The following is a 26,410-nucleotide window of genomic DNA, read 5'->3' as shown; positions in this document are numbered from 1 at the left end:
CACAGCTCCAGTGAGACCCAGGGCCCAGGCTCCCTTCCACACTGCTCTCTGCAAAACTGTGGGCTAGGAGAAATTGAGTTCAGTGCTCCCCTCATCCCTCCTTCAGGGGCTACCTGGCCAGCCTCTGACTGAGTGGGGTCAAGGGTCCTGATGGGGAGACTGAGGCAGCCTAGGAGTTAAGGAAGGGGCCCCAAGGATGGAAGCCAGGCTCTCCCACTTCCTGGCCCTGTGATCTCAGGTGAATCACTTCACCTCCCCAAGACTCAGTTTCTTTGTAAAATGGCAGTGGTGTCCAACCTAACTCATAAGCTATTTGTGAGGAACAGATGTAAGAGGAGTCATGAGTGTACTTAGTAGCGAGGGGGCCCACGTGTAAGACATTGTCAGCATCTCTCACCAAAGGTGTTAAAACCTGTGTCCAAGTCCTTGTCACTGGAAGGGACCCAGGTGGTCATTCAGCCTGGTGTGTGTCCTCAAGAACAAGAGATGGGCTAACCACAGCCGAGACCTCCTGCTCAGACAGTGAGGAGTATGGAAACCTTGTCAAGTGAGGGACCTGGGCTCTTGCACCTGACCTGGCCATTTCCAAACACCCGATGTTCTGTGCAGTTCTGGGTCACGGCCAAGTGCCAGAGGACTTATGTTCAAGGTGGTTGATTTCAGCTCAGTCTTTGGAGCTGTTCTCCTCCACCTCCCCCCAAGGACATGCTGTCTCAGGAGGTAATGAGCTCCTTGCTCCTTGCCAGAGGACTTATGTTTGAGGTGGTTGATTTCAGCTCAGTCTTTGGAGCTGTTCTCCCCAACCTCTCCCCAAGGACATGCTGTCTCAGGAAGTAATGAGCTCCTTGACCCAGGAGAGCTTCAAGGCTTGGTCAGGTCCCTGGGGGCTGAGAGTCAGGCTTGGTGGTGGTTGAATCCCCTTTCCCTCTCTGAGGTTCTGGGGATCCTAGCAGCCCCTCCCAGCCCTAGTCCAAGCCCTGGTCCCTGGTCCATAGCCCAGCAAGGGCTCACCCAGTCCGTCAGAAGCTGCCACTCACAGACCAGCTTCCTTAGGGTGCACACACACCAGGAGGGCCTTGGGATGCTCTGGGCTTGCCTGTGTGGTCTCCAGCAGAGCACCAGGCCCCACGGCTCTCCTTGTTCCACAGCTTCATCTGAGGACCCTCCAGCCCCAGGCTCCTAGAGCCCTCAAGCACTCTGCGAGCACCTGCAGACTCTGTCTCTGCCCAAGGTTGGGTCTCGGAGTTCCTAGAGCATGCCCTCAGAAAGGTCCCTTACAGGAGGGCAGCATTGGCCCCATCCAGGCACATTTCCTCCTGGAGGGATGCAGATGGGCTCCCCCAGCACCGGCTCTCCCACAGGGGGCCGGGAGGGAGGTGCTGGCTCATGTGGCAGGACTCTGTGCTTGTTACTGTGTATATGCTTACAGACTTTTCTCACTGTTACATAATTGAGGTATTTTTTTCCCCTCCTTATTTTAGATCCTGGTGCCATCTGCCCTGCTTTTCATGCATCGCTGGAGGTTAGATCTGGCTCGGCCACCCAGTTCTAGCCCTCCCTTGGCAAGAGACTCTGGGTCATTGGTTTCCTTCTGTGTACCGTGAGATAGTAACCCCACGCTGCCTCCCTCAGAGGTCCGCTGCGGGACACAGGGGAGAGGCCGAGAACTGGCTGGGTAAGGCAGCCAGCCCCGCACAGATGTGCCTGTTGTCATCTGGCAGCCTGAGATTGGTGTCACCCAAGTGAGGGAGCCTCTGCCCGCTCCTGTCTGCACCTGCCCCAGCCGAGCTCCGCGGAGCTCCACATAGCTCCGCGGGCTCCGCAGAGCCAGGCCCTGTTTGAGACGCAGGAAGTGCATGAGCCACACAAGTGGGGAGTCTGGCAGACCCCCTGTCAGGGGCAGCAGAGACAGGCCCCAGGCCTGCAGGGTCAGGCTACCCTCAAGCCTGCTCACAAGCCTCTTGGCCCCACGTGGCATGGTAAGCGCCCCCTGTCAGAAGCAACCTGCAGGGAGCTCTCAGCCAGCCTCCAGCCATCAATGAAGGCACCTTAGAGATCACGCTCCTCCCTGAGGCAGCCCCCATGGACGCCATCTGTACCCCGCAGAACGGGAGCCTCCTCTCTCCCCTCAATATCCCACCCACCAATCTCCACCCCAAGAAGGGGCAGCTCTCTGCTGACAGACAAGCAGGGAGGGTCTGGGTGCCGGGTTAGTTCCCAGGACTGTTGGGGTGAGGTGATGGTGAAGAGCACCGTTCAGGAGACTTTTGTCACAGATCCACTGTGACACGGGGTGAATCACTTTCCCTCTTTGGGTCTGAGTTATGTCATCTGTAAAATGGGAACAGCCATCTCTGTTCTGCCTACCTCTGCGTCTCTTGCGGGGATCAGAACTAGACCTGCTCCCAGGGAGGCTCTAGGCCACCAGAGTGAATTTGGTCACTGTGAGCTTTTAATTAGCAGTGAGATCTGGAAAGAAGGTGCTCTGGGCTTTTCAGTCATTGGGGTAAAAATAAAATCTCAGGGCGGCCTCCCAGACAGCCTAACTGTCTTGTCCTACTCCCAGAGACCCCCGCAGAGGAAGACATAGCTTGTCCAGTGCTCAGGAGCCTGCTTCCCCTTCCCTCTAATTCCCGGATATCCGTGCATACGTGTAACTCCAAGCGTTGCATCCACCCAGCTCTCATAAAATAGAGCATGATAACAAAATCTCCCGAGCTGCAGAAATGCAACTCTGAAAGGTCAGTTCTGGGATTCAAAAGGATGTGGCCATAATGTGAACACGATGGCCATGGGATGTCCAACTCCGGACGCCGTCAGCCCTGACCACCCACCCTGTCATCCCCACCGGCCCTCCTGGCCTCACTTTGCAGACAGGTGTCTGGGCAGGGCATCCCTGATTGAAGACAGAGGGGACCAAAGCCCAAAAGGCAGGGTGAATTTCCTCCTTGTGAGACACCCTGTTCCTTGGCACTGCCTGACCCCGGAAGCCACGCCTGGCTGCCCAGCTGTTCTGCCTTCTGGCACCAGGTTCCACGTTTATTACAAGCAGCTACCTGCAGAGCAGGAACGCTGTTTCTAAAGAGGTCTTGCTCTTTGTGGCCGGACCGGAAGGTGGATCGGGAACACTCTGAGACCTCAGGTTTGGACGGAAGCAACCAAGTTGGGAGCAGAGGCCGCCCAGGCAGCGGAAGAAGCAGAGCGCCCTCTAGCGGCAGGCCTGGCCCTTCCAGGGAGAAGGCGGAAGTGCTGGTTTGGTTCGCGGGTCTGCCTGCAGCCACCTGCAGCCGCCTGCAGCCGCCTGAGAGAGAGCGTGGTGCCTGGTTTGGGTCCAAACATCCAGGCTCTGGGCAATTGCAGGAATAGCAGCATTCAAACCCCAACCCAAGAAGTGATAACACAGACTCTATCTATCAGTAACCTGGCTTAATTAAAAATAAGGCCACAGCAGGAAGACAAGCATATGGCGAAGGCCCCCTGAGTGTGTGTGTGTGTGTGTGTGTGTGTGTACCACATGAGACAGGCCGGGAACCTACACCTACCCCAGGCGCAGGCCTGTGTACCATGGTTTCTGCCAAGGGTGTCCCATCAACACGGTCCTACCCCAGGCAAAACTACACAGACTCAAACCAGAAACAAACCAACCTCTCAGCCAACAAGCCCCTCTACACAAGTTCTGAGAGGTTGCAGAAATCCCAAATGGAAATTTACAGAATGTCCTCACCCCTTGGAATTGCTGGCTCTGGGCCACACACACAGGTACCATGGACATGTACAGGGGTGCACAGTGGACGTGCAGGGAGTCTGGCTCAGGCGAGGGTACAGAGCCCGTCACAGGATCCTCAGATAACTGGATCCAGAGCAGGCAGGAACACGAAATGTGAGGCGTTTCTACTGTGGTGGCAGAATCACACAGCCTGGACCATGTATAAACCACAGACAGTTACTCACCTATCCTCTCTGGGCCACAGATTCTTCGTGTACAAAAGAAAAAATATCTGTCCTTTTTACCTTAAACCATGAGGCTGGTTTCAGGATCAAATGAGAGAAATTTTTGAACTGCCATTCGGCTTTAAAATGTAAAGGATCTGGGCGCCTGGGTGGCTCAGTGGGTTAAGCTGCGGCCTTCGGCACAGGTCATGATCTCAGGGTCCTGGGATTGAGTACCACCTCGGGCTCTCTGCTCAGCAGGGAGCCTGCTTTCCTCTCTCTCTCTCTCTGCCTGCCTCTCTGCCTACTTGTGCTCTCTGTCAAATAAATAAAAATATTTTAAAAATAAATAAATAAAATGTAAAGGATCTGTATTGTATTTTATAATAAATCCGTGTTGAATATAAACGTGTCTTCCCAAAGTCTTTGTATGAAATCAGCTTCAGAAAGATGGACGTACCATGTTTCAAGGTGCAAGGACCCCACCGGCCACTCCACACCCCCACTGAGAAGCCCACACCACTCACGGTGCCCCCAGGTAGGGCTGAGCTAGCCCCTCTGGTTAATGCTACAACTGGCAGTAGGTCCTCCTGGGACTGTGGAGAGTGCACAGGCAGGCCACCAAGAGGGGCGACACCAGACCCTCCCTCCCACCCTTCAGCCCTCCTCCCTCCCTCCCAGCAGAGTCCCCCAAGCAGAGGCCGGTGGGAAACTCTTCAGTGTATGTAGATCCGGTCGGACACCGCTGCGGGCAAGTGGGTCATGACCTGCATTCGAAGCCACCAGTAGTAGTCCATGGGGTGGTAGCGGGTGTAGGGGCTGGCGGAGGTCAGGGCGTGGGTGACAGCGTTGATGACAGGGGACGTGTCTGTGGAGCCGCTGTTGCAGTAGGTCTCCATCTTGGCGATCTTCTCGTCAAAGTACTTCCTGCCGTAGTCCCGGCGCACCACCTCGGGCAGCTCGTCCCACATCTTATTGGCAATGGCCTGGATGCGCTCGGGGCTGTAGAGGCTGGTGGCGGCGATGAAGTTGCCAGGTTCCACCACGCTGACCTTCACACCCAGTGGGTGCATCTCGTAGCGCAGGCAGTCGGAGAAGGCCTCCACCCCGAACTTGGTGATGCAGTAAGGCGAGCGGGCCGGGTTGGCCATGCGGCCCAACATGCTGCTGATGTTGACCACGCGGCCTGCGGAGGAAGACGGCAGAGCCCTGCTCACAAGGCGCTGCCTGGTCAGGCAGAGGGCGGGGCCAGGCAGGCTGCTTTGATGCCTGAACTACCCAGGGTCAGGGGGGGCCTTCTAATACACAGTCGAGGCCAGCTCAGGCCACATGTCCAGCTTTTCCCTGACTATGCCAAGAGAAATGAGCCGGCCTGCATCCAGGAGGGTGTGGGGGTAATGCGTAACGGATGCTAGAGCGCTCACGGCAGGCAGCCCAGGCCAGGGTTCTGAACCTGATTTTAGTGCTAGGACAGAGAGACGGAGTCTTCAGTACTAGAAGACGGTGGGGACCTCAAGAGGCTTGCCCACAGGCCTGGCCTCGGGAAGCGGGATGGAAGTGGAGCCCGTCCAAGCAAGCCCAAGCGGACCTGGGACATGCTTGTCCTGGGAATGCCCTTGGGAAGTTAAGACCCAGCCCCAACCTGGGCACCTCGGGGAGCTGCCTTTCAGAAACCTCTAAGTTGGAAGTCTCTGGAGGGTTGGGGTTTTCTTCTACAATCCTGCAGAAGCTCTCGGGATTCATCCTATCATTGCTGAGACTTTGGGAGAGATCCTATGGGATCACCCCCTTTTTGCCATCATTGTTTGCTATCTAGAGAGAACATCCAGATCAGTGACTTCTTTGGCTACCTAACATGGTCTGAGTGCTCTGTCTGCTTTCCAAATTCCTAATCTCAAAGATTATTATTACTATATTTTACATTCTACCACATTGTCTTATTTTGTAACTGCGGCCTAGTGACCCAAAGAATGGATCTACCAACACTGTAATCTTTCAGCCTGGGACCTCTCAGCCGCCTTCCTTTCTGAAAACCACACATACCTTTCCACCTGCCTGGCCAAGACAGCTCCCCTTATCCCCATCCACGAGACCTGCACGGCACCCGGGAAGTCCTGTGCTCAGCCTCACTGGGGTACAGAGGCTGGATCTGCAGAGACCTCTTTCCAGTCTAGGCAAAGAGGAAAAGACAGGATGGGAGGAAAACCCTTTCCAACTCACCTTTGGCCCTTCGGATGAGGGGGAGAAAGGATTTTGTCATCCGCACGGTGCCCCAGAGGTTCACTTCTGCCACTTCCTTGTAGGTCTCCATGCTGGTGAACTCCACTTCTCCGAAAGTCGAGATGCCCGCATTGTTAACGAGGCCCCACAGGCCTGGACAGGATGGAACAGAACCACCATCACCACGCAGCCTTGGCCTCGGATACCACCCATCACCCTGCAGCCATGCCTCTCCTCGCTTTTGTCCCTTTCCCTCCAAACTTGCCACTTACAAGGCTCTTGGGACATTTCCTAGAATCACCAAGAATAACAGGAGACAGAGAGGCCTATGGTATAGGCTGGGACCCTGTCTTAAGTCTAAAACATCCAATTACCATCTCACTTCTCCCTGCATGGCTTCTCTCGGCCCGCAATGACCCAGCCCTGCCAGATGTCCGCAGCCTGGGGTCACTCCCACTGGCTCCACACGGTCACCTCTCCATTCCTGCCCCTGCACCTTCGCTTGCCTTCCACCTCTGGCCAAAAGCCTGGAGAACCCCAGGAGTCTTCCAGGCCAAGCCTTCTCTGGAGGCCCAGGGAGGGGACCCAATATCCAGGGTCTTATAGCTGTTAGAGGCTCAGCTAAGACTTCACCTCAGGTCCAGCCCCAGTCCTGATCCATCCTGAGCACCTGACCATGACCTCAGATCTTCCCCTCCCACAATACGCACTGTTTGCTGTTATCCCTGGTGAGCCCCATCACCCGTGTGTATACACCTGGTCTCTGCAGGTTGAGAACACCCCTCAGCCTTGTGTGGTCCCAGGCAGAGGACAGAGCTAGAGCAAACAGACCCTCTCCAAGTAACCTGGGTTGACTGTTTCCTATAAGACCAGAGAGGGGACAGCTGGCTTCCGCAGACCCAGGAACCCTGGTGCTAGAAGGATCCTTGGAGCTCTGACAGCTACTTTTGTCACCAGGGAAGCAGAGGCCCTTCAGCATGCGCAACCGGTCAGAGGCAGAGCAGAATGAGGGAAGGAGGCCCCAAGGAGGCCACCTTGCTTTGCAGGGCCTCTGAGTTCCATCTGCGGGGCGTGAGGACTGCATGGGCCGCAGCCTCGGGACAGAGCTATCCTCCTGCCTGTGGGAGCCCTGGTCCCACTTCGCTTTCCAAGTTAATCATGGAAACGAATTTGCATGCATGACAGAGTAATTGGTCTCTAGCTGTGTTCCTTCCATGTTATCCAAATTAAAGCTTCAACTGACCTCTGGTGCCTTCTCCTTCAATTATGGAGAATTAAGAACATTTATCAGGGAAGGAAACTGCTAGTTAACAAAGTGCTCGTGAAGCTCTCACTCACTTCCCACAGTGGCTGAGCGGCAGCCACGGGCTCTCGGGTCTCACCAGTGACCTAGCACTGACGCGGCCACCACAGCCCGTCCTCCTCCAAAGTCTTCACCCGTCTCTTCTTCCCAGGAAGAGCCAGAGGCCTCCCACCACCTGCCAAGGCTGACCTGTCACCCTCCACCTTCCAAACCATAAGCTGTCACTCCTTGTTCCCTTTTTATGCAACGTTAACCTTTCTCTCGCCCCTGGCTCCCTCCCTCCAATGTTGTATACATTAGATGCCCAATAAAGGTTTCTCAGATGAATGAAGGTCTACAGATACCATGTCTTGAGATCCCAAAGAACCTCCTCTTTACCATGCTACATCCTCACACCGCCGTCTGTTCTCCTTCCCTCCATGACCAGGCTTCTGAGAACACAAGCCACACCCTCCAGACCCCATTTCCCTGCCATGCTGGGTCCCAGCCCTGCTGCTGCCCCACGGTGTCTGGGGTGCAACATGGTAAGGGTGTCCCATCACGCTCACCTCCCATCTTCACTCCCCTCAACCTCTCCCCAGTATGAGCTCTACTCATGGTTCTCGACACTCATTCCTCACTTGGAGCAACTCTTCTATCCTCCCGGCCGCCCTTCTTCTACCCGCCCCCTAAATACAGGCATCCGCCAAGGTCCCTTCCTAGAACACCTGCTCCCAAATTATGCTCCGTGCCTAGGCAGCCTTGTCTTCTTTATGTTCATGGAAATTTGCAGCTGCTTTGTGTTTGGTTCACACAAAACCGCATCCCACTTAAAGTGCATATCTTCTCCCTAACAAAAAACTAATTACAGCTGACACTGATATCCAAAAAAGTGTAATTGAACTTGACCTGTGAAAGCACATGGCTCCTGGATTATAGCTCCTCTGACTTGATAAGCAGTAACAGTCTGTGGAGCTAGGAGTCCTCAGCCAACACTCCACATAAACTCAAAATGAACACTGCTGCTCATTCCCGGGGACAGATGTTTCCCTGCAGCAGCCCCAGCAGTCACCACGTCAAGGGCTCCTGTGTACCCCTCGGACTCATGGCTCTCCTCCGACTGCGGTCTCCTCCTCCTGACGGTCACTCTCACCTCAGTGTCCTGCACACAGGTCCCCAGCATCCCCTCCCCACGCACCAGCATGGCAAGCTCCAGCTGCCCCAGCCCGCGCCTTACTTTCCTCTTTGCTAACAGACCCCTGGACCTCTTCTCCCCAATCTGATGAGAACTATTAATACCACTGATCAAGATCAAAAGGACAGAGGTCCGGCCCTGAGCTAAGCACTCTGTGTGCATTCGTTCCAAAGCTAAGCTATCCCAGGTCTGGAGGACACAGTTGGGGCTCCAGGAGGTTAAGCACCTTACTCAGTGTCACTCAGCTAACAGGGGGACAAGATAATTTGGACCCTGGTCTGTGTGAAGACACAGCCCTCATGCTTGACCCTGTGCCACTGTCGGCTTCCTCTGCCATCTCGTCAGATCTGTGCCTTTTTTCCTCTCTCCACAGCATTAGTCTGGGGTCTTGTTGTCTCCATCCTATATCACTGGAAAACTTCTCCCAGGTCTCCCTGTCACAGCTTCTGTCCTCCACTTCCATCCTGGCCAGCCCCTCAGCTAGACCCTCCTCTGTCGGTCACTTCTTGCTCTGAAGATTCCCTCTCGCAGAAGGTTTGGGAGGCCTCCTTTGCCGGGTTTCTTGTTCTGCCCTCTGGAAGCCTGAACAGCCAGCCCCTGCCCTGCCTCGTGGTCCCTCCTGCCTCTGCTGCTCCCTGACTCCACCCAGCCTTCCAACCCTCACTCCATGTTATTCTGCCCATGTGCCTGCAGTTGTCAGATCTAGGCATGAGCACTGGCTGTGTGAGCAGAGCATTTCTCCCTCTTCACAGATAGGTAAGTGAGGCCCACACAGGGGAAGGTGTGAGCCCAAGGTCACACTTCTAGTAAGAGAGTGAAGCCCACCATAACTCCAGACTTCCCACTCTCAGACTGAGGGTGTCCCAGTTGTAGAACTGGGTCTTCTCTATCCATGGCACAATGTCTCCAGTGCTGTAATGGTTCCGAAGAGGTCCTGCCATGAAGCCACCAACTTACATCTGGTTGGTGTCCAACCACAATCCTCCTGCCAGGTCATATCCTCATTGGTGCTCAGCACACTACCAAGCATACAGCAGGTACTCAATAAATATCTCCTGACTGTGAGGTTAAGTGATGGTTTCAACATGCAGCCTGCCGGTTGGCTCACTCAGCCTTTTGCTGGGATGGGGTGGGCAGTGCTGTCTCCAGGCTCCAGATGTCTATCCGGTCCCTCGGAGCTCTGCCGGCTGTGGCAGATGGCTCACCTGTTCTAATCAGACAATCCCCTTCATCTCACCCCCGAGGCTGGCTCCCCTGTTCCACAGAGCCAGGATGAAAGGCACTTGTCTCCTGAAAGGATCCTGCCTGGGTAGAGTGAGTTGGAAGCGCACACAGGCTTAGGGACCCCAGGCTGATCTGAAAGCTCTAGAAGGGCGCCACCTGGAGTTCAGAGATAGCATTGCCAGAGAAGGGGAGAAGGACAGAGGCTTGACCAGGAAAGCCGGCCCTGGGTAGGGCAGGGGTGGGGGCCACAAGGAAGAAAGAGAGGAGGAGGGAGAAATGGGGACAGAGAAACCAGGACAACCACATGTCCAACAGATTTCTCATCTCACCAAAAAAATCTTCAAATCTTTTGCCAGAAAATGCAGTATTAGGTAAGTAAGATGCTGTGGTTTATCAATCCTCACTGGAATGTGTCATTTGGAAAAAGGCAGCAGGGAAAAGTTTATGCATCAGGGTGGGACTAGGGTTTGAACTCAGTCCCAGGGCAGGGGGTGTGAGTGACTCTCCCTGTGGTTCCGGGTCTGCCCTGCCTTGCCGGTCAAGCAAACTGGCCCAGACCAATACAGGGAATGGAGGTGACTCTGTCCTGGCAGCGGGGGACCCAGGACCAGGGTCCTGAGCTACCCCCAGCTCGGGTGCAGCCCCACTCTGTTCTCAGGTCTACAGTGATGAGTTCTTTCCATGGGCGCCGTGGATCACCACAAACCCTCAGGCGCCATGAAGTGGCCTCACAGCACGGACTCCTGCCTCCTGGTTGATGAAAGCAGGCGGGAGGGGTGAGGTGGGCTGTACCTCCAGAGCGGGGAATCACCCCAGGGGGACACATCCTGCCTCTTTCTTAATGGGACAGGAGCCCTGGCTCTGCCTGTTAATTATGAAATAGATGTTTAGTGAGTTAGGGAACTCACAGGCCTCTCCTCTGATAGCAGACCAGCCTGGTTTGGAGGTGGGGGTGGCCCAGGGCTGCCAAGGGGATGCGTCAGGGACAGGCTGGCAGCCTGAGCAACAGCTTCCCTGACAGCCACATGGCACAGGAGCTCTGAGGCAGCTGCTGGCTGACAGCAGCATCTCCGTTTGGCTCATAAAGGCCCGCCCCTGGTGGTCCCCTCTCCTCCTCTTCTCCCTCCTAAGGCCTGAAGTCACCACTCGGGAGAGATGCCCCCACCCTGTCTGTGGGAAAGAGAGAACGCTCTCTGCCTGGTTGGCCAGGAAGCTCAAAGGTAAACACCTTAGAGGAAGCAAGTAGCCCAGAATCATCACGGCTGTGTGCTCCATGAACGGGATCTCCTCCCTTCTGTTGGACAGAGCCCGTCCCACCAAGATCCCTCCCTGGGCTGAGCTGGGAGAGAACACCCGAGTCCTTATGTTACCAGAACTTTCTACAGCAGGTGACCCTGTCAGCGACTGGCCCTCAAACTTTCTGTTCCTCCAGGTTTTGGGGGCACAGTCCCCAACCTCTCTGCCAGCTGCCTCTCCCCTTCTCTACCCCCTGATTGCTCATGTTCCCAGGAAGCCCACCTTGCATCTTGCCTACTCTAGCCTCACCTCCAGGCCTAGACATCTGGTCTCCACCCAGACATTCCCACAGGGCATCCCATGGGCACTCCCCATCCCTCATCACGCTCCTGCAGTGGGTGGGTGGGGGACCGGGCATCAGGAGAGGCCTTGTGCCTCTCCCTCATCCCCACATGTATCCATCACCAAGTCCAGCCAGCTATGCCTTCCCGACTCTGATCCCTCCATATCCCCAAACACCCACTGTCCTTGTTCAGTACTCCAGCACTCATGCTCTCCCTCTAAATCTGCCCTCCATGCTGCTGCCCCAGTCCCCAGACTGATAGTTCATTCTCCCTGGGATATCGACATCGGGCCCCGGTGTCCTCAGGAGTGCTATGGGCCCCAGGCCCTGAAGGACCTCTGTCCTCAACCCCATTTACTGCCACCACCTCCACCAGACTTGACCACGGACTTGGCCCCCCACATATCCTATGTGCCTCCCACCATTGTTCCTTCTCTCCCCGACTCTGGAATGCCCTTCTTGCGCCCCGCCACAATCTGTTCTCCCTAACAGGCTCCCCACCCCACCCAGGACTGGGCTGTGACCCTCTGTCCTGTGCTGCTTCCTGAGAGGGGGTGTGGAGATCATTCAGGCTAGCCCCCCAGTAAACCTTGGAGAGGTCCTTGGGAACAAGGACTATGTCTTGGCCATCTCTGTGTCCCCAACACTTGGCCTGGAGTGGGCATTCAATGAACATTGTCTGAACTGACCTGTCCCTGTGCTCATCTGTTCACCACTCCTAGAGGTTTTGAAAGCACCTCTGGCTTTATTTCCCATTGCCTTATTGCACAGGTGTGTTTAATTTAACCCACTTCCTCCCGCTGTGTGAGAGGAAGAGGTTCAACAGCAGGGCAAGCAGGCTTTTGCAAGATACCAGTAAACGGGGAGTAATGTTTAGGAAAGGGGCCCTCAGAACAGCTGGTGCACTACCCCCTGCGGCCCCAACGGGCCCCCTACCTTTCTCAGGGTCCTCCAGGCTCGAGCGGACGATCTCCACCACTTTCTCCACCTCCTCGTTCTTGCAGACATTGAGCTGGACAGTTCTTAGTCGATCACTCTTCAAGCTATCCAGCTCCTTGACCCCATCGTCTCCTTTGTCCTGGGGAGGAGAGAGGAGCTGCTTTGACCACCCCCTTCCCACCCTGCCTCCAGTCGGAGGACCAGGCTGAGGCCCTGCCAGAGCCTGGGGCTTACTAACAACTCTGGAGAGTCTCTGGAGACCCGCGGGGTCTGCTCGTCTGGCAGGTGGTTCTCTTCAACCCCAGGACTGACCACATGTCAAGCCAAACCAAGTGCCACAGACACAAGCCCCCAAGGCTTTCCTGGAAGGCGCCTCTCTCTAAGCCAAGGTTTCGAAGTGAGGACCCACCAGGACTAGGCATGTGGGTGTCCGACAATGGGGAGGGTGGGGACTTGGGAATGAAGCACATGCCTACCTCTCTACCCCTGCCAGCTGCTGCCAGCATGGGTATGGGTGGAACCCAGGCCTGCCAGCTGCTCCGATGTTTAAGCTAGTAATTAGGACTTCCCAGTTTTTTAAGTGTTGGCAACTTACTCACGTTTAAAAAACAAAAACTAAACACTGTGTAAAGCAAAGCACATTCACAGGCCACATGTGACTGGAGGCTGCCAGTTTGTCACCTCTGGTCTAAGCCACAGGCCTGTCACTACCAAGATGGTCAGAAGCCAGAGCAGCTCTCATTCCAGTCCCATCAACTACCCAGGCTCTGTGCCCTCAGGTGCAGCCCTTAACAGGTGCCCAGTTTTTCCAGCTTCGAATAAGAAATAAGGACAATGCCACCTGTCCTGACCTGCTCAGGTTACTGGAATGATGGAGTCATCTTTATTAAAAACCTGTTCAACTGTCAAGCTAAATCGAAGCATTATTAAACATGAGAAAGGGTCACTCACTCGGCAAGCATTCCCTGGGCCTCCATCATGTCCCAGCCCTGCACTAAGAACTAGATACACAAAAATAAATAACTCAGCCCCTGTTATCAAAGAGGCACATTTTCGGGAAGGGGGCAGGTGCATAAGGGAACAATCTGGGCAGTGTTTGCGGCATGAAAGCTGGCGGGAGGGGAGAGGCTGCCCAGAAGGTGGGACAGGCCTTTCAGGAGCAGTGATAGACGAGTCCAAGGACCAGAGGGGCCCTGGGAAATGGGACATTTCAGACAGCGGTGAGGCCTCTGCAGGCAGAGCAGATGCATAAGGAAGTCATTGCACAGGAGGCTGGGGAGGTAGGCAGGGGTCTTCTTGGGGCGCAGTGGTGAGCTGCTGGAGGGCATGAATAAAAGCCAGCATCATTTACTGAGTGCTGACGGTGCTTCCCACTGTGCTAAGCACTTGACATACACTTCTCATTAGTCTGCACACCGTGAGGCGGGTTCTATTACCATATTTCATTCTTTCTAGGACCCATATCTTCTCCACCTTAGGGATGAGCTACACCGTTGTGAAAAGCAAACACTGTCAGTTACAATGTAATTGGCAGTGACTTTCTCCGTGGTGCAGGAAACAGGAAGGCATCTAGTGAGAGGACAGCAGGAGCTGCCAGGGGCTGCAGTGAGAGGGAAATGCCTACTCTCAGCAAGGACGTGTGTGCGTGGGATACAGGTGGTATTGATGCTAACCTCCCTGGCAAGGCCAAGAGTAGGAAGCATATGGATGTCCGCATACATCCATGGTGAAAAGCTCTCTAGGAATTAGGCTCAGCCTGCTAAGTGGTCTGAACCAGGAGAACCCTAACCCCAGAAGAAGACATTTGCATCACACCACGTCAGAGAGACATAGGAGAGAGTAGTGAACGGACTGTGTCCAATAGGGCCAGAGGGGCTGGAGATAATCACTCTGGAGAGGGACCTGGGAAGAACACGAGAGTGAGGGAGCAGTCTGGTCCCATGGAGCCCACCAAACAGAAGCAGGGCCAAAAAGTCAAATTCAGCCCAAAATTAAGAATGATTTTCACCATCCAGATGGCAAGACTGCCCCGGAGGAGTCTGGACAATGAAAGTGGAGGTCCGGGTTGGGGCAGGGTGGGGAACACGGTGTGGAGAAAACCCAGGCATCAGACAGGCATCAGGCTGGTCCCCACTGCCCCCAAGAGCTCTTCCACTCTTAAACAGTCAGCCTCTACAGGGAGCCTCCGCTCTGGGCCTGAAAAGAAGCAGCATGTGTGGCCCTCTGAGTCTCTGCCTGGCCCAGCACCAGGCATGCCAATGACACCCAGAGTCCCCTCTGCCCAGGGCAGCCCTGTGTGAAGCTTGGTTAGTCTAAGGCTTGGCTCTGAAACTCCCTGGCAGTGCCTACTTCCCGGACAACATGGCAGGTATCTCATCTACAGGCCTAGAGCTTCTGCTACTGTTCCTGAAGAGGGTCTGCCAGCAAATAACTCCCGGAGACGACAGCTTCCAGTCCAGAGGAGGGAAGGGCTGGTGCCCACAGACACCAAGAAAACATGCATCTTGTTTGAATGCAGTCTTCACGTCATGCCTCCTCGAATGCCCCTCAGAGTGGAGGCCAGGCAGACCGCGTCCCTGAGCGGGTGCTGACACCTAGTTCCAAGAAAATAGGCCCCTGAGCACCCTTTCCTCCTCCTGGCCTTTGTGAATCCTGCCACCATATTTTGGCAACTCTCAGACTCCACACCAGACGTCTCCTTGAGCCTCCAGCCAGCCCTGAGCCCACGTCTCCAAGGTCCCCCGGGGAGGCTCTTCACCTGGCTCAGGGTCCCCACATGAACTCGGTTTGAAGTGTGGCAGCTGAGACCCTGCTCTCGGAGGAAACCAGGGGTTCGTCCCACGGCTTACAGCTTCAGGCTCAGCATTCAGGATCCCAGGAGAGAACTCCATCTCCTCCCTTCCCCTGCCAGGTCTCCCCAGCAGTCCTCCTCACTCTGAAACGGCCTCCACATCCCACTCTGATGGCCTTGTCAGCGGGAACAGAGACAGTCAGCTTGCCTTCACTGTTCAGAGAAAACCTTTGCTGACCACCCTTAGCCCCGGGGCCACAGAGCATGGTGGCCAGTCCCCTTCCAGATCCACCTGTCCTCAGTCCAAGGCTACACTGCTTGGGCCCCACCGCCTCCCTGACTCCAGGGTTTCTGTCCTCGTCTTCATCTGTCTTGCTGCTCAGGGACAAGCTTCAAGTCCTGTTGTGTTGTGACTATGGAACTGGTTGACTGACTTTTATCATTATCCCTTTCCATTTCATCAATGAGCTCTCTTTTCTACCCTTGCATGACAAGTTAGGCAATTCTTATAGTGTTTCCACACATTCTCAGATAACGGCCTCTTTGTTCGACTTCAAGGGTCCAGTTCAGTCTACTAATCAAGGAACCCCAGCGCAGCCTGGTTTGAAAACCCAAGTCCTCCAGCTTCTATGCAATTTAAAGCCTGTCCTGACCCAGGCCTGGGGAGTGTGGGAAGCCCATGGACGCCAAACAGGGGTGAAGACTGCCTTTCCCCTTATGTTCTAGCTCCTCCTCACGTCTTCCTTAATCTCTGACCCTTCCAGGGTTGGATCCAGGGGCTGGCAAATTAAGGGGCAAGACTGTAGTCTTCTGAGGCTGGTCCTGTTGTCTGCTGTTGGTGTCCAGGGACAGCAGGTGCATGAGCGCTGGCCCTCCCTGCAGGGCGTGCTTTCATGCATTCTGCAGAGATCCGACCCCCGGACACCTCCAGCCAGGCCTCTTCTTTCTCCACTCGGGTTTCAGGGAGGCACCCCTTTGGCTGGGGAAACACAGGCAGTCCTAGGAGTCTCACTGGATGGGCGCCCTTATGATGACTCCAGGAGCTCTCCCCTTCATCCACATCACGTCCAGGCCAGAGTGTCGGAACCAGGCAGGACAGCCCTCTCCTGGTGGAGCTCTCTCTGCTCTGCTTCCAGATGAGGCACTCCGGCCTCATTCTTGGGCCTCCAGGCGTCTTTTGGTCAATATTAACATACCCTTCTGTGGCCAAGGACTCCGGGGCATTAATGGTAAGCTCTCTATGAGTTTTTTGGTTTTTTTTTTTAATAATTTATTTATTTATGGGGCGCCTGGGTGGCTCAGTGGGTTAAAGCGTCTGCCTTCAGCTCAGGTCATGATCCCAGAGTCCTGGGACTGAGCCCCGCATCAGGCTCTCTGCTCAGCGGGGAGCCTGCTTCCTCCTCTATCTCTGCCAGCCTCTCTGCCTACTTGTGATCTCTGTCAAAAAAATAAATTTTTAAAATCTCAAAAAAAAAAAAATCCCTCTCCATCCTTACATGATTATTCATCCCCGCTTCTTAAAAAAAAAAAAAAAAAAAAAAAGAATTATTTATTTATTAGACAGAGAGAGACACAGTGAGAGAGGTAACATAAGCAGGGGGAGTGGGAGAGGGAGAAGCAGGCTTCCCACTGAGCAGAGAGCCCAAGGCGGGCTTGATCCCAGGACCCTGGGATCATAACCTGACCGAAGGCAGACATGTAACAGATGAGCCACCCAGGCGACCCTCTAGTAGTTCTTTAAGTTTTTATTTTAATTCCAATTAGTTAACATCCAGTGTTCTATCAGTTTCAGGCGTACAATTCAGTAATCACACTTCCTTACCCCAGCTCATCAAGACAAGTGCGCTCCTTCCTCGCCATCCCCCGTTTCCGCCATCCCCCCACCTGCCTCCCCTCTGGTGCCCATCAGTCTGTTCTCCGTATTTAAGAGTCTGTTTCTCCGGGAGCCTGGGTGGCTCAGTGGGTTAAAGCCTCTGCCTTCAGCTCAGGTCATGATCCCAGGGTCCTGGGATCGAGGCCCGCATCAGGCTCTCTGCTCAGCGGGGAGCCTGGATCCTCCTCTCTCTCTGCCTGCCTCTCTGCCTACTTGTGATCTCTCTCTCTGTCAAATAAATAAATAAATAAAATCTTTAAAAAAAAAAAAAAAAAAAGAGTCTGTTTCTCCAAGTAGTGTTCTTGAAGCCCACCTCACGGAGACCAGAGGGAAAATATCACAGCACGGTAACAACTCCGTCCAACCTCTCAACCTTCCTCAACCTTCTCCACCTCCATTTCTACCACAGTGAGCCAGATGAACCTGGCAGCAGGGTTTTACAGACTCTCGGCCTGTTCTGCTAGGGGGTCCAGCACCTCCAGGCCGGATGAAGACACTCGCCAGGTAAAATGGAAGTGTCTATCACGCGCACAAGGAACGGTGAAGAGGAACAAGCCTGGGGCCTTGTAACGGTCACAGGCTGAGCAGTGGGAGCGCCAGCAAGGGAAGGGAAGCAAAACAAGAGAGCGGGGTATCCAAAAGTCAATCAACAAAGGGTAACACGCAAGAGTGGTTTGTTTGGTTAAAACTGTGTGTAGGTTCAGTATGCTCTGGTCTGAGAAGGGGCCACTCGATCTGGCAAAATGGGGGCTGCTGGCATCCTCGATAAAAGCCATATCAGAGGCACCCTGGCACCCACCACTCCCCGTTCCCGCCCTGACTTCTCTGCCCAGCTGGTCTCCTCTTACTCCGTGACGGCTCTGGGCTTCAGCTTCCTCGGACTGCGGATGGTGTCCAAATACGCTATCAGCACCCACTGCAGGAAACTCCTGTCCGTCCTTCCAGATGGCAGCAAGATGCCACCTTGGCCTATAGAGCCTTCCCTTATACCCAGAGAGAGGCAGTCTGTCCCTTCTAAGATACAAGACCTGCCCCCCAACTCCACTCTCCCGCCTCCCTCCCTCACCGCAGCCACAGTGGCCCCCTGTTGGTCTCTAACACAAAGGCACACAAAGGCTTGGATGTCCCTTCTTACCCCTTCTATCTTTGGGACTTGTTCCCTAACCCCTTACCTCCTTCCAATGTCCCTTTCTCAGTAAGTTCTTTCTTTCCTCTTTAAAACCCAACAGCCCCTCTACTACATTCACTCTCTGTCTCCTTTTCGTGCTTTCTTTTTCCCAATAGCTTCCACATCCCACAGAAAAGCAATCTACTTATTTATCGATCTTCTTTTGTGTCACCCCTCCCCCGCCCCGTGTAAGCGCCGCAAGGGCAAGAACTTCTCACTGACTCAGTATAGGCTGTACCTCCAAGGGAGAATATTGTGGGCTCTTGTAGGTGCTCAAGAGATATCTATGAGTTGAAAGAACAAATAAATAGATGGGAGGGGCCCAAAGCCCAATCCGTGTGGGCTGAAAGGAACATGGGAAGTAAACAGGTGAAACGATCTACTACAAACAACCCTCTGGGGGTGTCGAGAAGTGAGCCAATAGTGCACATGGGATGGGAGGCTGTCAGCCTGTGTGTGTGGGCGTGAGTGCGTGCACACACGCATGCGCCAAAACGACCCAGCAGAACGTGAGGAGTTAATGATGGAGGAGATGAGAGACATCTGCTGGAGCCAAGCCCTTGAGTTGGCCCAAGGCACCGAGACCTGAAGCAGGAGAGGAGGGGTAAGTCTAAGGAGGAGCAGGCAGAGTTTTGGGGGACAGATGTAGCCAGAATCCACCATGTGGCTTAACATCTCAGCAGCGGGCTGGAGGACTTTACCGTGGTCCCCAGTGGTTCCGACTGCTTTCTGATTTGCATCATTAACTCAAACCTCTAGTGACTTCTGCCTCCTCTAGCTTTTGACCAGCAGAGACACACCATGATGCCAAAACAGTCAACAAGTAACACCGACAGGCATGAGCCGGCAGTGACTTCGTCTGGTATTTTGAAGAAAACACCAGTCACTAAATCAGGATCGCAGCTGTGGCCGGTGGAAGGACGTCAGAGCACCTAGTCCAACCCCATTACTGTAAGTAAGGGGCTCGGGGAGGGGAAGCATCTGCCTAGTCCCTGGGCTAGTGGCTGATAGGTGACTAGAATCCAAGGCCCTGACTCTCTTTCTCTCACTCCTCGTCAGCACTCAGCAGACTCTGCCCTGGACTGTGGAGTCGAGATACAGTCCCTGCACCACTGGACAAGCCAGCATGATGGCACAGGTGCTAGAAACATGGAGAAGGAACTTCAGAGGTTCGAAACATTCTGTGGCATCCCAGCACCTGCGAGGACATGCTGAAACAGGTCCACATTATACGGAGAACCCAACTCCAGCATGCCCCACCCATCACCCCCAAATCCATCCTGAAACAGGTTTTTGCATGCATGTCAGAGGGAGCAGGTATTGGTGTGGCTTTTGGGAGCAGCAGTTTGACAGACTTGAATGAAACCAAAAATCTGCACACCTTTCTACCCAGTATTTTCACATCTAGAAAATTTTTCTAAGAATTACTAATGAAAGCAATCAAAGATATGTGTAAGACGATTCATTGTGGCTTGGAATATAATAGCAAAGGTCACAAATAATGTGCACACACACATTTTAGTTACTCTGCAGCAAGAGAATGCAGTAAAAAGACTCCACTTGTTTCCATCATCCACTTCTGTCGGGTTTGAATCTATTATAAATACGTACTACTTTCATAATTCAAAAGAAGGAAAAATTAAAAGGACAAATAAACCCTCTCTGATCTGAATATATGTTCAAACTGTGGCAATGCAAATGACTTTATTATTTTTGTTTATATTACTGAAACTTTTACATTGAACGGGTATTGTTTTTGTAGATATAAAACCTTGTTTTAAAATAATTCCTTCTCTGGATTCTTACTGCCTTCAATATAAAGAAAATATCTCGTCTACAGAGCAGAGACAGCAAATTGTCCCAAACGCCCCATTCTTCCCTTCTTCTATAGCGGTAGAACCCCTGACTTCAAGCAAGGTACATTTCTCAGAATACAAACTACATTTCCCAGCTTCCCCGCCGCAGCCAGGTAAGACCATGTGACCAAGTTCTGGCCAATAGAGGGAGACCGCAGGTTGCTATATGGCAGCTTCTGGATCATTCATGCCTTTAAAGACCAGGGCATGCATTCACAACAGAAGAAATGCAAATTAAAACTGTACTGGGGTATATTTCTCACCTATCAGACTGGCAAAAACCAAAAGCTTCAAGTACACTATTGGGAAAATCGTGTGGAAACAGATACTCTCATACATTACTGGTGGGAATGTGAAATTACACAGTCCCTATAAGCCAGTCAGGAGCCCCAGAATAACACTGAAAATCTACAGGATTTTCATGCCTTTTCCTGCCCTATTCCCCTTTAGCCATCACAGGCTCTTCCTGAATGAATCTCTTGCACATTCTATCCTATTTTGGTATCTGCTTCTTGGAGGAACCAAGCTGACAACACAACTTAGGAGTTTTGTGTTTGTGATGGTATCAACATAGCAATTCTGAAGCAATTGTGTGTGTATTATAGGACTGACCAAATGAGTAAATATATTGATGTAGCTGGGGATCAAGGTTCTAGTGGCAGAAAAAGGAAGAAACAAATATGGAATGAGGGAAGCAAGGAAGAATGCTGTTGAGTTGAAGAGGATTAGAAGGTCAATATAACCTCATGAATTATATGTTTGTGTGTGAGCATGTGTGTGTGTGTGTGAGAGAGAGAGCATGCAGTATTTATAGGAAATGCACGTAGGAGATAAATATAAATAAATATCATGTGTGCATGTATATGCCATGTGATTATCTATACATCGTCTACCTCTGTCCACAGAGAGGAACAAAGAGCACTGATGTTGGTTTCTAAATTCTGTTAAAAGGAATTAGTAAAAACATATCTACACAGAGACATGTATGCAAATATTCATAGCTGCATAATTCATAGTGGCCAAAACCCCAAACATTTTATCCAAATATCCATCAACTAGTGAATTAATTTTTTAAATGTAGTATATCCGTCCAATAGAATACTATCCAGTAATAAAAAGGAAGGAACTACTGATACTTTCTACAACATGAAGAATCTCAAAAACGTTATGCTGAGTGAAAAAAGCCTGCCACAAGAGCCTATGCGTTGTACGATTCCATGCAGGAATAGTCCAGAAAAGGCCAATCTAAAGAGACAGGAATCCGTGCTACCTAGGATCAGGGGTTGGTGTGGGGCTTCAAGTGCAGACAGTCAAGAGAGAAATTTCCAAGTGATGGACTGTGGTGAGGTTGCACAATTCTCCAAATTGGAAGAACCATCCCCTCTCCCTTTTGGAGCCTCACGGCCCAGGGCTTCCCTTCAGACACCCTAAATTCCACTTGATGAATTGCAAAGGATCCTCAGTCGCTACCTGGGACAGCATTACTTATTCTCCATGGTCCAGAATGGATGTCCCCTCCTCTGCCAGACCAGGATCAACCCCTTCCTTCTATGCACTCTCGTTAAACACTCCACACAACTCTGAGAACCCTCTTCACTCTAACTCTTCCAGGTAAGTCTGTGCATGGCTGTCCTTCACCACTGGGCATGGAGCTTCCTAAATGCAGGGACCAGGGTATCATCTTCTACAGCACCTATCAAAGGGGCAGGCACATCAGGAACATTTGCCAAATGGACGAGTAAATGAATGAATGAACAAAGCTATGAAGAACAAGTGAGACAGAAGTGAAGAGAAAAGGTATGGGCTGTCTAAAACAACAGATGAACCAATCGTTAAGAAAGCAATGAAAACACAACTACCAAACCCAGCCCAAGTCCTGGGTAGTCCTGGTATTAAATAATCAGCTTGAAGTGGGATTCTGGGAAGACAGGAAAGTAGGAAGCACCAGGAATCTCTTTCCCCACCTAGACAGGTGCACTATTTTGGAACTCTGGAGTCTGTTGAAGAGATGAAAGGCATCCAAATTGGAAAGGAAGAAGGAAAATTATGTTTTCAGATGACATGACTTTATATGTAGAAAACCCTAAAGATTCCCCCAGAGAACTTATTGGAACTAATAAATGAATTCAGCAAAGTAGAAAGATATCAAATCAACACATAGAAGCAGCTGCATTTCTGTACACAAACAACACACAACCTGAAAAGGAAATTACAAAAATAATCCCACTTATGGTCGCATCAAAAAGGATAAAATACTTAGGAATTAACCTAACCAAGGAGGTTAAAGATTTGTACAATGAAATCTATGAAACATTTCTGAAAGAAGTAAAAGAAGGCAGAAATAAATGGAATCACGTCCCCCATTCATGGATCAGAAGACTTAATATTCTTTTTTTTTTTTTTTAATTTTTTTTTAAGTTTTTTTTTTTTTTTTTTTTTTTTTTTTGGTCAGAGAGAGAGAGGGAGAGAGAGCGAGCACAGGTGGACAGAATGGCAGGCAGAGGCAGAGGGAGAAGCAGGCTCCCCGCCAAGCAAGGAGCCCGATGTGGGACTCGATCCCAGGACGCTGGGATCATGACCTGAGCCGAAGGCAGCTGCTTAACCAACTGAGCCACCCAGGCGTCCCAGAAGACTTAATATTCTTAAAATGTACATACTACTGAAAGCAATCTACAGATTTTAATCCCATATGTGTCTAAATCTTAAGGGTGTCTTTTGCCAAAAAACATGTCCTAAAATTCATAGGAAATCTCAAGGGACCCCAAAGAGCCAAAACAATCTTGAAAAAGAAGAACAAACCTGGATGATACAGACTTACTGATTTCAAAACTTATCACAAAGCTACACTAACCAAAACAGTCTAAAACTGGCATAAAGACAGACATATGGAACAATGGAATAGAAGAAGTGACCGAGATGGTCAAGTGATTTTTGACAGGAGTGCCAAGACTATTCAATGAGGGGGAAAGGACAATATTTTCAACAAATGGTGCTGGGAAAACTGGGTGTCCACATGCAAAAGAAAGAAGCTGGACCCTTACCTAATACCACACACAAAAATTAATTTGAAATGGATCAAGGGCCTAAATATAAGACCCCCCAAAATAAAGTGCTTAGAAGAAACAGAACAAAAGCGTCACAACTTTGCATTTGGCAATGATTTTTTGGACATGACATCAAAGGCACAGGTAACAAAAGAAGAAATTGGCAGATCAGACTTCATAAAAATTTTTAAATTTTGTACATCAAGACACACCACCCCTGGAATAAAAAAACAACCATAGAATGGGAGATGATATATACAAATCATATATCCGATAAGGAATTTATATCCAGAATATATAAGTCCTAAAACTCAACAACAATAACAACAAACAATCCAGTTTAAAACTGGGCAAAGAAATTGAATAGACATTTCTCCAAAGAAGATATATGAATGACCAATAAGCACATGAAAAGATGCTCAACATCACTAATCATTAGGGAAATGCAGATTAAAACTACAATGAGATACTAACCTCAGCCTTAAAATAGCTACAAAAAAAAAAAAAAGTATTGGTAAGGATGTGGAAAAACTGGAACACTATCGGTGAGAATGTAAAATGGTGCAGCCACTGTGGAAAACAGTATGGCAGTTCCTCAGTTAAAAACAGAATTACCAGGACGCCTGGGTGGCTCAGTTGGTTAAGCAGCTGCCTTCGGCTCAGGTCATGATCCCAGCGTCCTGGGATCGAGTCCCACATCGGGCTCCTTGCTTGGCGGGGAGCCTGCTTCTCCCTCTGCCTCTGCCTGCCATTCTGTCTGTCTGTGCTTGCTCTCTCTCCCTCTCTCTCTGACAAATAAATTAAAAAAAAAAAAAATCTTAAAAAAAAAAAAAATCTTAAAAAAAAAAAAAAAACAGAATTACCATGAGATCTAGCCATTCTAGTTCTGGGTGTATACCAAGAAGAATTGAAAGCAGGATCTTAAAGAGATACTCATACATCCATGTTTGTAGCATCCTTTTTCACAATAGCTAAAAGTTGGAAGCAACCTGAGTGTCCAATGATAGATGAATGGATAAGCAAAATGTGATATATACATGTAATGGACTATTAGTTAGCCTTAAAAAGGAAACAGATTCTGTAATATGCTACAATAGGGATAAACTTCGAGGACATTATGCCAAGTGAAATAAGCCAGTCACAAAAAAGACAAATACTATAAAATTCTACTTATATGAGGTACTTAGAACAGATAAATTCATAAAAACAGAAATTGTAGTGGTGGTTGCCAGCGGGTAGACAGAAGGGAAAATGGACAGTTATTGTTATTGGGTACAGTCTCAGTTTTACAAGATGAAAAATGTTATGGGGATGGATGGGAGTAATGGGAATCTATTTAATACCACCGAACAGTACACCTAAAAATAGTTAAGACATAGCATAGGGGCGCCTGGGTGGCTCAGTCAGTTAAGTGTCCAACTTGTGATTCTGGCTCAGGTCATGATCTCGGGGTCATGAGATCAAGCCCACCATTGGGTTCTATACCAGGTGTGGAGCCTGCTTAAGATTCTCACTCTCTCCCTCCCTCTTTGCCCCTCCCCATCCCACTCTCTCTCAAAAAAAAAAAAGGTTAAGGTAAATTTTATGTTTTGTGTATTTTACTACAATTTTTAAAACCCTACAAAACAGTAACTATGTGAAGGACAATGGTGACAAAAATGACCCTTCTCTTACCTTCATCAAGCAGCCAGCAAACACAAGGAAGCCTTTTGAATGCAGATGCTTGGCCAAGGAGAACCCAAATCCGGAGTCACAGCCTGTGACCAGGACGGCTTTGTTGCCAACCTGTTTCAGAAGATCAGACCCCAGATTAGGAACCCAGGATCCTAAGAGCATAGTGACCAAGCAAACCTCCTCTGGGCAGTGACAATTAGTGCTTCCTAAGTGGGCCAGTCCCAGCCCTGCCCACCTGCCCTTGGCTCTTAGATTAGCACCATAATAGAGCAGAGTGCTTGGCACTCCAAATCAGGAGACGAGGTTCTAACCCAAATTCTGCCACCAACTGGCAATGCTACCTGGGGAAGTCACTGCCCCCTTCTGGACCTCAGTTTCCTCATCTACAACCCCCAGCATCACCACCCCCATCACCACAGTATTTATCATTTCTTACTCTGTGCAAGGCACTCCGCACACATTTTTCTTATTTAATACCCCACAGTAACTCTACACAGTAAGTAGCATTATTACACCAGGTTACAAGTGAGGAGACATATTTTCTAAATGCCCAAAGTAGTCAGCCCGTGGTAGAGCTGGAAGAGAGAGAATCCCAAATCTGAACTCTTAACCCCTAACTTCATCTTTGGCAGGGGTGGGGCGGTTGAGAGAGTGAGAAAGTGGTTCCAAGCATCCCAGGGGCACTGAAGCCCCGCTCTGAAGTGGCCCAGGGCTGGGGGCCCCTAGGGAAGGGCTGTGACCACCATAGCAGGGCTGCCACTCACCGGCTTCACCTCATCGGAATAAGCACGATGGCTGCTAGGGACCAGGGAGGCGGAGTAAAACAGCAGCGAGCGCCTGCGGGAGAAGAGGAGCCGTGAGCAAAGGCTGTGCTCCTACCTGCACCTCACTCCCGGGGCAAACAACTCAGAGGACCCTCAACCACCAGTGTGGCCCCCATGGCTCCCGACCCCAAGCCACTTAGGACAATCTGCTGGTACTACTGGGGAAGATGGTCCTAACTCTGTCCGCCAGGCTTGCTAGGCTGCGACAAAGTCAGCCTGCAGGTGCAGTGGCCATTTTTGCCACTGTGTAGGAATCACCCTCCGGCAATACAGCTTTGTTACCAGAGCCTTCTGCAAATTCAATGTCTTCACCTCTGGGTTTTACGCTGCTTCCTGATAGTTTTTTTCTTTCCCTTTTTTTTTTTTTAAAGATTTTATTTATTTATTTGAGAGACAGAAATCACAAGTAGGCAGAGAGGGAAGCAGAGACGGGGGAGGGGAAGCAGGCTCAGCACTGGGCAGAAAGCCCGACGCGGGGCTCGATCCCAGGACCCTGAGATCATGACCTGAGCTGAAAGCAGAGGCTTTAACCCACTGAGCCACTCAGATGCCCCTCCCTTTTTTTTTTTTTTTTTTAAGATTTTATTCATTGGAGAAAGTCAGAGAGAAAACATGAGTGAGGGGAAGGGCAGAGGGAGGGGGGAAGCTGGTCCCCCGCTGACCAGGGAGCCCAGTGCAGGGCTCTATCCCAGGACCCTGAGATCATGACCTTAGCCGAAGGCAGAGGCTTTAACCCACTGAGCCCCCCAGGCACCCCTTGTTAGTTTTTTTCAACTAAACTTTTGTTTTGAAATAATTATAGATTCAAATG

General features: G+C 51.2%; 1 protein-coding gene across 5 annotated transcripts in view; it reads right to left on the bottom strand.

Moving 5' to 3' along the window:
- Positions 1-4,284: 4,284 nt before the first annotated feature.
- BDH1 (3-hydroxybutyrate dehydrogenase 1) overlaps positions 4,285-26,410 on the bottom strand; it is a 43,424-nt gene continuing 21,298 nt past the window's right edge. For all 5 annotated transcript variants that reach the window (XM_047733698.1, XM_047733691.1, XM_047733685.1 and 2 more), the window contains exons 3-7: positions 25,540-25,612; positions 24,776-24,886; positions 12,367-12,508; positions 6,151-6,303; positions 4,285-5,116 (exon numbers count right to left, since the gene is read on the bottom strand). In XM_047733698.1, the coding sequence (XP_047589654.1) occupies positions 4,647-5,116; positions 6,151-6,303; positions 12,367-12,508; positions 24,776-24,886; positions 25,540-25,612 (949 nt within the window). In that variant the 3' untranslated portion in view covers positions 4,285-4,646. The remainder of the gene's footprint in view (positions 5,117-6,150; positions 6,304-12,366; positions 12,509-24,775; positions 24,887-25,539; positions 25,613-26,410) is intronic.

The sequence above is a fragment of the Lutra lutra genome, chromosome 1 (assembly GCF_902655055.1).
Source record: "Lutra lutra chromosome 1, mLutLut1.2, whole genome shotgun sequence".
Classification (NCBI taxonomy): Eukaryota; Metazoa; Chordata; class Mammalia; order Carnivora; family Mustelidae; genus Lutra; species Lutra lutra.
Note: the sequence above shows the minus strand (reverse complement) of the source record. Positions and strands in the feature narration are given on the sequence as shown.